Here is a 12,615-nt window from a genome sequence, read left to right as displayed (position 1 = left end):
ATCCATAGAGCAGTCTACAGTGCCTGCTTCCCCCATTAAAGTCTTTGGCAAAAGTTGCTGACTGTAAATTTTAGTCCTTGATATCAAAAAATGTAATTTTAAACCAAAAAGGAGTTTTGGACCAGAGAAAGAACAGCGACAGTGACTCAGCATTTTGCGCAGTAATGAACAATAGGGCTTTTTTTGGAAATTCATAATCTGACACTGACATTGTACAGATACAAGATGACAGTGAGGAAGATTCTGCCCATGAGCTCTGTGATCTGTAGACTCATTGCTCTATTACGTGATAGTATGGATGAGCCAGCTCCACCAAGATGCCCATTCCCTGGAGAACCTGATATGGGAGTAGATGTTGACCTAAATAATCTTCTGTCGTTCATACAATATTTTTTTCAGATCGATGAGGTCATTGAAAAGTTATTACGGAAGAAATCTTTTGAAGAGCATCAAACTGCCACTCTACTCAAAACTTTTCAAGGAACAGAAATAAGGATTCAGTGCACAAATATGACATTTTGGAAAGTTGTTCGTTTGAGCATAATTCAGTGTCTGGTGACACTAGCCTGAAGAAATGTTTTTGGACCACGAATAAATTACTTGAGTCTTCATTTTGTAACCATCATGTGAGAATTCTGATATTCATTTACTATGAAATTGTTAATTTCACAAATAATGACGAATTTAGTTACAATATTACGGATATTAACAGAGAGCCTGTGAGGGTATCTCTTTCCTTTGCATTGTTGTGCTCTGCGTGAAGCATATCCACAAGAGTGTGGGACTGGGCTGGAATTTCAATAAGTTATTTTTATTTTTTTTTTTTTTTTAGGTAAAATAGCTATTTATTCAGCCTCTTGTCATGCATGCCAAAATGTCTTGTGCATATACCATTATAGTTGCCACGACCTCTAGAACAGGCACAAATGTACATCAGATTATATTTCATGTTACCTGATTATATAAAAATGCAAAGTGAAAATGACTTATCAACTCCTTTTAACATTACTAGTAAACAATTCAGCAAGATATGAGGCACAAACTTTTAGTAAAATATGACACAAGAGGAGCAGTAATGTAGCTGTTTAACTTGTCATCATGTTACTAATATACAAAGACAACAAACTTTTAAAACATTGTATTTACTAAGATTCTGGGACTAGCTTTATGTAACAAGATATAGCACACCAGGCTTGCCACTCAACTTGGATACGGTAAAAATCTCAGCTTCAATATGAAGCTGTTAAAAAAAGACAACAGGAAAAAAAAATCAAAACCTGGTTTTTACATGCTTAATTTCTCAGCAAGTATGCCATTAAACACAGAAATAAATGTTCAGGTAGCAGGAGTAAGGAGTTACAAAAGCTGAACATTGCAGCCTAAACAAAATCCATATAAAAATAAAGTAACTGTCACTGGTTTCATAACTGGTGAAAATTGAACAGTATAAAACATGCATTTCAGAATCTTTAAACTATCAAGTTCAAAAAGTACCAGTGTTTATTTGAAATGATTATTATCCCAAGCCAAAGTGTAGTCAAAATTAATTCAAATGACATTAACACATTCTAATGCTAAAAAATATTCAGTCTTATTAAAGTGGAGGTAAATTCCAGAGCTTTGGGGCTCTCTCATGCTGCAAAGGGCTCTTTCTCTGGCTCCCTCAAAGTAGCACAGACAGACTCCAAGGAGGTCACCAAGCTCAGTAAAGAGCAAGGCTGCTTGGAGCCAGCTCTGCCCTCCCCAGGAAGCATGGCTGAGGCATCCGCAAAAATAGGATGCGTGAGGATCAAAGGCACGCTGTTCCACTCGCTAGAGATAGCAAACCACCCTCTCCCTCCCGAAAAGCTCCTTCCCCAGGTAAATAAAAGTATATAGGGGGGGTGGGGGTGGGGAATAAAATACATCTATCTACAGAGTAAGGATTTTGAAATTTCAATGTAATCCTCACTGTAAAACGCTAATATCTAGAGTCAGCTGGATATTTCTGAACACGTCTTAGAGATGTATCCAGGTTCAAATTCCGTTGCCTTAAATAACATATTTCTAGTAAAAAATACTCAGTTTATCCCCCAAACTCCTTAACCACTAGTATCACTGCAGAGTACTACCTCCCAGCGCTGGTGAGGACGGGAAGAGGAAACAGAAGATGTTCAAGCAGCAGGCAACAATTAGGGCCCTTTCACACAGCAGCGTCTGAGTGGCTATTACAATTCCAGGAATAATTTTAAAAACAAGAAAACGCATGCATTTTGTGAGCAGGTCATGTTTCTCACAGGTGAAATGTCCTTCGGCATTGCACTTCTTTGGAAGGGAGCCGGTTTTTGTGACATGCATCACGGCGAGTCAGGACTCGAGCTAGCCGCCTTCTTTTTCTTTTTCTTATTGTGTTTCTTATGCTTCTTTTTCTTCTTCGTTTTTTCTGTTACTTTTTCTCGTTCTTCAACGATTTTCTTCTTTTTTGCTCGTCCCTCCTCAATATAATCTGATTCTGACAAGGATTCTGATGATAACGGCTTATCCTCAGGACAGAGTTTTCTTTTCTTGCCAAATCCTTTCACATCCTTTTCTTTCTCAGTTGCATCCTTTGACTTCTTTTTCTTTTTAAAGCTGTCCTTACTGTCTGAATCAGTTTCTGATACGGAGCTTTCCGAAGATTTATGTGAACGATTCTTCTTTTTCTTTCTCCTTTTCCCTTGTTTTTTATCCTCATCTTCAGACTCTGAAGAACTGCTGGAAGAATCAGAGCTTGATGAAGAAGAAGATGAATACCTACCAGATTTCTTCTTTTCTTTTTTCTTTCTCTGTCTTTTTTTGGATGAGCTCTCATTTCCACTCAATAGCTTCTCCCTGTGTTTTTCTAGTTCTTTCTTCCAGTTCTCATTCATTTTTTCTTCAAATTCAGCCAATGCCTTGGAGCCCTTCTTTTTCTTTTCTAGTTGTTCTTTCACTTCTTCCCACGTAGGCCTTGGTCGATTCAGATAATCTTGTATCGTTGGTCCTGATGATTGGACTGGGCCCCTTGATCTGGCCATTGCTATTGGGTTCATATAGGCCACCCGATTGTCTCTCTTTCCCATGGTGCCGGAGGTCTGGAGGCGTGCGGGCTCAAGTGGTGATGGACACCCGGCCCGAGAGGCCGCCCCAGCGGACCCGCCGCCTCAATAAGTTATTTTTTAAAGAGACATACACCCACATAGAATAGTACTGTGTAACTTTAGAGAATTAAATTGTATCCAAGGAAAGCACATCAGATTTATTCCTAGAGCGGTTTCCAGTGCCTGCTTTCCCTAGTAATGTCTTTGGGGAAAGTTTCTGACTGGAAACGTGAGTACTTGACATCAAAAAATGTAATTTTAAACCAAAAAGTGTTTTGAACCAGAGAAAGAACAGCGACAGTGACTCAGCATTTTGCGCAGTATTGAACGATAGGGCTTCTTCGGGGAATTCTTAATCTGACATGAAGTTGCTCAGATATAGGATGACAGTGAGGAAGATTCTGCCCATGAGCTCTGTGATCTGTAAACTTGTTGCTCTTTTATGTCACGGTATGGATGAGCCAGCTCTACCAAGATGCCCATTCCTTGGAGAACCTGAAATGGGAGTAGATGTTGACCAAAATAATCTTCTGTCGTTCATACAATATTTTTTTCAGATTGATGAGGTCATTGAAAAGTTATTACGGAAGAAATCATTTGAAGAGCATCAAACTGCCACTGTACTCAAAACTTTTCAAGAAACAGAAATAAGGATTCAGTGCACAAAGGTGACATTTGGAAATTTATTCGTTTGATCATAAATCAGTTTTGGTGGCACTAGACTGAAGAAATGGTATTGGACCACGAATAAATTACTTGAATCTTCATTTTGGAACCGTCATGTGAGAAGACTGATATTCGTTGATTATGAAATTTTGCGCTTCACAAATATTGACGAATTTAATTACAATATTAAGGATATTATTAGAGAGCCAGGGAGGGTAAATGCTTCCCTTTGCAGTGTTGTTCTCTGAGTGAAGCATAACCACAAGAGGGCGGGACTGAGCTAGAAATTCAATAGGGTATGTTTTAAATAGTCATGGACCCACATAAAGTACTACTGTGTAACTTTTGAGGATACATTGTATCCAAGCAAAGCGCCTCAGATTTATCCCTAGAGCAGTCTCCAGTGCCTGCTTGCCCTATTAATGTGTTTGGGGAAAGTTTCCGACTGGAAATTTTAGTCCTTGATAGCAAAAAATGTAATTTGAAACCAAAAAGTTGTTTTGTACCAGAGAAATAACAGCAACAGTGCCTCGGCATTTTGAGCAGTATTGAACGATAGGGCTTCTTCGGGAAATTCATTATCTGACACTGACATTGCTCAGATACAGTATGACATTGAGGAAGATGCTGGCCATGAGCTCTGTGATCTGTAACCTTGGTGCTCTATTACGTGACAGTATGAATGAGCCAGCTCCACCAAGATGCCCATTCACTGGAGCACCTGGTATGGGAGTAGATGTCGACCAAAATAATCTTTTGTCGTTCCTGCAATTTTTTTTCAGATTGATGAGGTCATTGAAATTGATTACAGAATAAACCGTTTGAAGAGCATCAAACTGCTACTTTTGCAGTGGTGAAACATTCCTCCAGGCCCGGGGTGTGTGGGTGCTCAGGCCAGGGTGCAGGAGCTGCCGAGAAACCCACTGGAGTGGCTGGAATGTTGTTTCAAAGTTTCGGTATGGGAAGGGTTGTGAGGGGAGAGGAAATCCCACCAAAACCCTTTCTGGATTGTAAGCTCCCTGAGAGAGAAGAGTGCTCAGAAAAGATCCCTCAGCTGTACCCCTTCTCCCTGAATAGTTGGCCCTCCAGGCGACTCTAGAGGCTTGGCTTGGAAGGAAGAGGTCTCCATAGATGTTTTGTTGCTTGGCTGAGAGAGACCTGAGCTCTGAAGAGGTACGGGGTGCAGAGTTACTTGAGAGAAGGAAGGTGGGGCTGGAGTGGGGTGGTGGGCAGCCCGGCTCCTGCACTAAACTATTCTCACCTTTGGGCTGGTGGTAGAAGGGCACACAACCTAAGGACTCTCTGCCCCTGGGGAGGGAGGGAGCAGTAAAGCAGGTTTGTTGGCCATGGCTGTCCCAAGGATTTGGCTTTGGGAAGACCTCTGTGGACCAAGGACTTCTGGAACCCAGACAGGATTACTGTGATGATTCTGTTTCCTTTGGCTCAGGTTGCGCTTGTGTTCCTGAAGGGCACCTGTACACCCCCACTCCCGACTCAGGCACACTCCTCCGCGGTTGGAAGGGCTTTAGAAGAAGAATGTTGATCGTGGCTTACCAGCAAATAGCAATCCTTAAGAAGTAGCCTTTACTTACCCCCATTTTACTAATGGAGGGGAGAGGCAGGAGGAAATGAGAAGACTTTTGTCAAGTCAAATAGGGCTGAGATGAGAACCAAGATCTCTTGTACCAGGCCATGGTTTCTACCTGGTGGTGCAGTGGTTACCTCTGATCCACCAATTGGCAGTTCAAAACCCTCAGTGAGGTTACTCTGAGTCCGTATTGACTGACTCTATTGCGGTAAAGCAGGGTCGAGTTCGTCTGATCAGAAGATAATGTTACAACCTAACTGCCCTAACAAAAGCTACTAGCTGCTTCCAGGGCGAAAGATGAGGGTTTTTATACCCTTAAGTAAAGACATGCAGCCTCTGAAACACTATATAGGGTTCCTTGAGTCCGAAAATTAAAAAAAAAAAATCCACCCTAAAGCCTTTAAAAACGGTCTACAATAATATAAACACCCTGAAAGCTAAAAAACACCCAACACCCTTAAATACACCATAGAAGCTAAAAAGCATGCAAAAAGCAGCTAAAAGTAATATAAAAGCCCTCCAAATAACCTCAAAGCCCTAACATCCACACTTATCTCCACAAAACATACTAAATTACCTAAAGCACCATAAAAGACTTAAAAACACCATACATGTCCTAAAAACCCTAAAAGGTCTAAAGATAATTCTAAAATGATAAAAAAAAAACACCTAAAGTGCCCCCAAAGCATCTTAACACTATTAAATACATGGTATAGCCTTCCTAAAAAAACACTAATATAGCATAAGTGTTACAAAAAAACTCTTAAACACCCCAAAACACAATACAGGCCCTAAAAATATGCAAATGCCATAAAACGCAAAATAAAGCACCTCCAAAGCCCTAAAATCATGCTAAAAGTCATTAAGACCCCAAGAAAATCCCTAAAAAGCAACCTAAATCACTGCAAAACACTGTAAAAACCCAATAGCCTAATAGCCATGATTTTACCATGAATGCCAAAAAACAAACAGACAAAACCCTAAAGTGCTAAAAACACCTAGTCCCCCCAAAACACTCTAAGGCTTTAAAAACAGCCTAAAATTTTAACAAAACCCTAAAAGACATAAAAATAATATATAAGCCCAATAAACACCCTTAAACACTAAAATCACCCTAAAAGCCTTAAAATGTCTGAAAAGCCTTAATACTCCCTAAAATTCAAATAACACTCTAAAGCCAAGAAAAACATACTAAATGTTCTCCCCAAAATCTGAAACTTCCAAAAACATCCTTCGAAGATTCCCAAACCCTAAACATTCCCAAACCCCATAAATGCCTTGAAGACACCATGAAACCTGAACAAAACCTAGATGCTAAAAAAACAAACAAACACATAAAATATTTAAAATACCGTAAAATCTCCAGTAAATCCTTTAGGATCCCCAAAAACACCCTATCGTGCTAAAAATACCTATACACTGTAAAAATTATCCCCTAAATCTCTGAAAATCACCCAAAAATCTTATAAGGCACCCTAAAAGCCCAAACCACTGTAATGCCCAAAGTACACCTCAAACGTCCCCAAACAATCACAAAGCCCTAAAAAATCATGTGCCACCAAAAAATCCTAAAGGACCCCAAAATTCCAATTCATAGCCACGCCATAGAAGGCTTCTGGAGCTGTGTTTGATGACTTTAACTTTCTCCCAAGGAGAAGTTGGTAGTTTTGAACCTCTGACCTAATGTTTTAGCAGTCTATTTATTGCCCAGGTATACAGTGGCTCCATACTCATAGGAACACATTACCTGCTATCAGGCACACACCAGTTCCCTGCTCATAGGAACACATTACCTGCTCTCAGACATACACTAGTTCCCTGCTCATAGGAACACTTTTCCTATTCCCAAACATACACTGGCTCCCTGTTCATAGGTAGACACACACCAGTACCTGGTCATCAGAACACATTACTTCTTCACAGACACTCAACCAGCTCCCTGCTCTTAAGGAAACACCCCCTGTTTCCAGACACACACTGGTCCCCTGCTCATAGGAACATGTTCCCTGCTTCCAGATATACACCAGCACTCTGCTAACCGGAACACATTACCTACTCCCAGAGACACACTGGCTTCCTGCTCATTGGAACACATTCACATTACTTGGTCCCACACACACTCCAATTCCCTGCTCATCTGAACACATTAGCTATTCCCACATATACACTGATGCCATGCTCATAGGAACACATTACTTGCTCATATATATATATATATATATATATATATATATATATATATACAGGGAACCCGCTCATCAGAACACAATACCTCCTCACAAACACACACTGGCTCCTTGCTCATTGGAACACATTATATGCTCCCAGAACCACACCGATCCGTGGTCATCAGAACACATTTCCTGCTCCCAGATATACACAGGCTGCCTGACCATAGGAACACATTACCTCCTCTCATACATACACTGGGTACTTGCTCATAGGAAGGCATTACCTGCCTCTGGACACACACCAGCACTCTGCTTTCAGAACATATTACCTGCTCCCAGACACACAACGGTTCCTTGCTCATAGGAACACATTACGTGCTCCAAACACAAACTGGTTCCCTGTTCATAGGAACACATTACAAGTTCCCATGCATACAGTGGCTCCATGCTCATAGGAAATCATTAGCTGCTCCCAGACACACGCCGGCTCCTGGCTCATGGGAACACATTACCTACTCCCAGACACACGCAGGTTCCCTGCTCAGAGGAGCATATTGCCTGCTCCCAGACACACAATGTTTCCTTGCTCATAGGAACACATTATGTGCTCCCAAACCCACACCGATCTATGTTCATTAGAACACATTACCTGTTCCCAGACAAACACCGGCTCCCTGCTCATCGGAATATATTACCTACTCATAGACACACACTTGTTCCCTGATCAATGGAACACATTACATGTTCCCAGACATACAGCGGCTCCATGCTCATAGGAACACATCACCTGCTCCCAGACTCACACCGGTTCCCTGTTCATAGGGACACATTACCTGCTTCCAGACATACACAAGTACCGGCTCACAGTAACACATTACCTGCCCAGACACGCACAGGTTCCCGCTCATTGGAATACATTGCCTGCTCCCATACACAAACCGGCTACCTGCTCCCAGACACACACCGGGACCTGCTCTAAGACACACTTGGGCTCCCTGCTTATAGGAACATATGACCTGCTTGAACACATACACCGGCACCCTGCTCATAGGAACCTATTGCCTGCTCCCAGACACACACTGGTTCCTGTTCATTGGAACATATTACCTGCTCCCACATAATATACCGGTTGCCTGCTCATAGGACCAAATTTCCAGCTCCCATACATCCACGGGGTCCCTGGTCATCAGAACATATTACCTACTCCCAGACGCACAGCGGTGCCTTGCTCATAGGAACACATTACCTGCTCCCAGACGCACACCAGCTTCTGACTCATGGGAACACATTACCTACTCCCAGACACAAACAGGTTCCCTGCTTATGGGAACACATTACCTGCTCCCAGACACATCCTGGCTCCTGCTCATAGGAGCATATTACCTGCTCCCAGACACACAACGGCTTCCGGCACATAAGAACACATTACCTACTCCCAGATACACACAGGTTCCCTGCTCATGGGAACAAATTACCTATTCCCAGACATACACTGGTTCCCTGATCATTGGAACATATTACCTGCTCAAAGAAACACACCAGTCAGCAGCTATTAGAAACACATTATAGGCTCCCAGATACACACCGAACGCTGTTCATCAGAACACATTACCTACTCCCAGACACAAACCGGTTCCCTGCTCATAGGAACATATTACCTACTCCCAGACACACACCTGTTCTCTACTCATAGGAACAGATTATCTGCTCCCAAACACACACCGCTTCCCTGCTCATAGGAACACGTAACGTGCTCCCAGACCCACACCAATCCCTGTTCATCAGAACACATAATGTGGTCCAGACAAACACCAACTCCATGCTCATCGAAACACATTCCCTACACTCAGACAAAAACCTCTTCCAGGCTCAACGTAAAACATTACCTGTCCTGAGACATACAGTGGCTTCAGGCTTATAGGAATACATTACCTGCTTCCAGTCATACACCGGTACCCTGCTAATCAGAACACATTACCTACTCTCAGACACACACAGGTTCCCTACTCATAGGAACACATTACCTGCTGCCAGACACACCCTGGCTCCCTGTTCAGATAAGCATATTACCTGCTTTCCGACACACACCAACTCCCGACACTTAAGTACACATTACCTACTCCCAGATGCACACAGGTTCCCTGCTCAGGTGAATATATTACCTGCTCCAAGACACACACTGGTTCCCTGCTCATAGAAACACATTGCCTGAACCCAGACACACACTGATTCTCTTGTCATCGGAACACATCCTGCTCCCATATATACACAGGGTCCATGTTCATAAGAACATATTACAAACCCCAAGACACACACCTGTTCCCTGCTTAACTCATATATTACCTGTTTTAGACATACAGTGGATCCCGGCTCAAACAAACACTTTCCCTGCTCCCAGACATACATTGGCTTTCTGCTCATAGGAACACATTACCTGCCTCCTGACACACACCGGCTCACTGCTCATAGGAAATATAATCTGCTTCCAGACACAAACCGGCTCCCTGCTCATCAGAACGCATTACCTGCTCCCAGAAACACACTGATACCTGCTCATAGGAACACATTGCCTGCTCCTAGACACACACAGGCTCCCTGCTCATCAGAACGCATTACCTGCTCCCAGAAACACAGTGATAACTGCTCATAGGAACACATTACCTGCTCCCAGACACACACCAGCTCCGGGCTCATAGGGAAATACTGGCTACTCCCACATGCACAAAGGTTCCCTGCTCATGTGAATACATTACCTGTTGCCAGACACACAGTTCTGGTTCCCTGCTCAGAGGTGCATATTACTTTCTCCCAGACACACCGGCTCCTGGCTCAAGGGAACACATTACTTACTTCCAGACGCACACAGGGTCCCTGCTCATGCGAATACATTACCTCCTCCCAGACACACACTGGTTTCCGCTCACTGGAACACCTTTGCTTCTCCCAGACACAAACCGGCTACCAGTTCCCAGACACACACTGGACCTGCTCCAGGACACACTGCAGCTCCCTGCATATAGGAACATATGACCTGCTTGAAGACTTACACCGGCACCCTGCTCATATGGTCTCATTACTGGCGCCCAGACATGCACAGATTCCCTGCTCATTGGAACACACTACCTGCTCCCAGACACACACCTGCTCCCTACTCAACAGAACACATTACCTGCTCGCAGAAATACTCCAGCAACCTGCTCATCGGAACATATTACCTGCTACCAGACACACACTGGGTAGAAGCACACTACTTCAACCCAGACACACACCAATTCCCTGCTGATTAGAACACATTCCCTCTTCCCAGACATACACCAGCTCCCTGCTAAAAGGAATGCAATACCTGCTCCCAGAAACACCACGGCTCCCTGATCATAGGAACACATCCTGCTCATATATATATACAGGGTCCCTGCTCATAAGAACATATTACCAATCCCCAGACACACACTTATTCCCTGTTAACTGAACACATTACCTGTTCCCAGACATACAGCGGCTCCCTGCTCAAACAAACACTTTACCTGCTCCCAGACACATACCGGTTCCCTGTTCAAAGGAACACATTTCTTGCTTCCAGACACAGACCAGCACCCTGCTTCTCAGAACACATTACCTACTCCCAGACACATACCGGTACCTTCTCACTGGAACACATAACCTGCCCTGACACACACCGGTTCCCATTCATTGGAACACATTGCCTGTTCCCAGACACAAACCGGCTACCTGCTCCCAGACACACACCGGTACCTGCTCTGAGACACACACCAGCTCCCTGCTCAAAGAACACATTACCTGCTCCCTGACACACACTGGTTCCCTGCTCATAGGAACACATGACCTGCTCCCAGACATACACTGATTCCCTGCTCATTGGAACACATTACCTCTTCCTGGACACACACAGGCTCCTTGCTCATCAGAACACATTACCAGCTACCAGAAAAACACCAATTCCCTGCTCATAGTAACACATTACCTGATCCCAGACATACACCAGCTCCCTGCTAATAAGAACACATTATCTGCTCCCAGGCACACACTGTCTACCTGATCATAAGAATATATTTCCTGCTCCCATACATCCACAGGGTGCCTGCTCATCAGAACACATTACCTGATCTCAGACACACACCAGTTCCTAGCTCATAGGAACACATTACCTACTCCCAGACACATACCAGCTCCCTGCTCAGCGGAACACATTACCTGTTCCCCGAAACACAGTGGGTACCTGTTCATAAGAATATATTTCCTGTGGCCAAGAAAGCTGATGGTGCCTGGCTATCAAAAAGAATAGTGTCTGGGGTCTTAAAGGCTTGAAGGTGAACAAGCAACCATCTGTCTCAGAAGAAACAAAGCCCACACGGAAGCAGAACACCAGCCAGTGTGCATCATCAGAAAAAAATTTTTTTTTACTATAGTTAATGAAGGGGGTGGTACAAAGTGGAGACCCAAAGCCCATTTGTCGGCCACTGGAAATCCCCTCAAAGAGGGGCCTAGGGGAGGAGATGAGTCAGTTAGAGTGCGATGTAGCATCGAGGAAGGATACAGCTTCCTAAATGCTTCCTCCACAACTACCATGATCCGAAATCTAACTTTCAAGTCTGGCTAGAGCAGAGGTAGTACACTGGTGCAGATAGGAGCTGGAGGCACAGGGAATACAGGGTAGATGATACCTTCAGGACCAGGGGTGTGATTGGTGATACGGGGAGGGTAGAGAGTGAGTGGGCTGGAAAGAGGGAACTTATTACAAGATCTACATGTGACCTCCTCCATGGGGAACAGACAACAGAAAAGGGGGTGAAGGGAGATGCCGGACACCACAAAATATGACAAAATAATAATTTATAAATTATCAAGGGCTCACAAGTTAGGAGGGAGTGGGGAGGGAGGGGAAAATAGAGGACTTGATGCAAAGGGCTTAAGTGGAGAGCAAATGCTTTGAAAATGATGAGGACAAAGAATGTACAGATGTGCTTTATACAGTTGATGTATGTATGGATTGTGATAATTGCTGAATGAGTCCCTAAAAATGTTTTTTAAAAAGAATATATTTCCTGCTCCCATACATACACAGGGTGCCTGC

General features: G+C 43.5%; 1 protein-coding gene across 1 annotated transcript; it reads right to left on the bottom strand.

Annotated features, from left to right (window-relative positions):
- Window positions 1-805: 805 nt before the first annotated feature.
- LOC142442560 (protein FAM133B-like) lies at window positions 806-3,154 on the bottom strand. Its single transcript, XM_075543651.1, has one exon. It carries the CDS (start codon window positions 3,078-3,080, stop codon window positions 2,337-2,339), a length of 744 nt encoding a protein of 247 aa, XP_075399766.1. The 5' UTR covers window positions 3,081-3,154; the 3' UTR covers window positions 806-2,336.
- Between the last annotated feature and the right edge of the window lie 9,461 nt (window positions 3,155-12,615).

This window comes from Tenrec ecaudatus, chromosome 3 (genome assembly GCF_050624435.1).
Source record: "Tenrec ecaudatus isolate mTenEca1 chromosome 3, mTenEca1.hap1, whole genome shotgun sequence".
Lineage (NCBI taxonomy): Eukaryota > Metazoa > Chordata > Mammalia > Afrosoricida > Tenrecidae > Tenrec > Tenrec ecaudatus.
This window is presented reverse-complemented; position numbering and strand designations above follow the sequence as displayed.

Coding starts and splice junctions, on each gene's coding strand:
- LOC142442560 (XM_075543651.1), bottom strand. CDS start 3,080: ATGGGAAAGAGAGACAATCGGGTGGCCTATATGAACCCAATAGCAATG.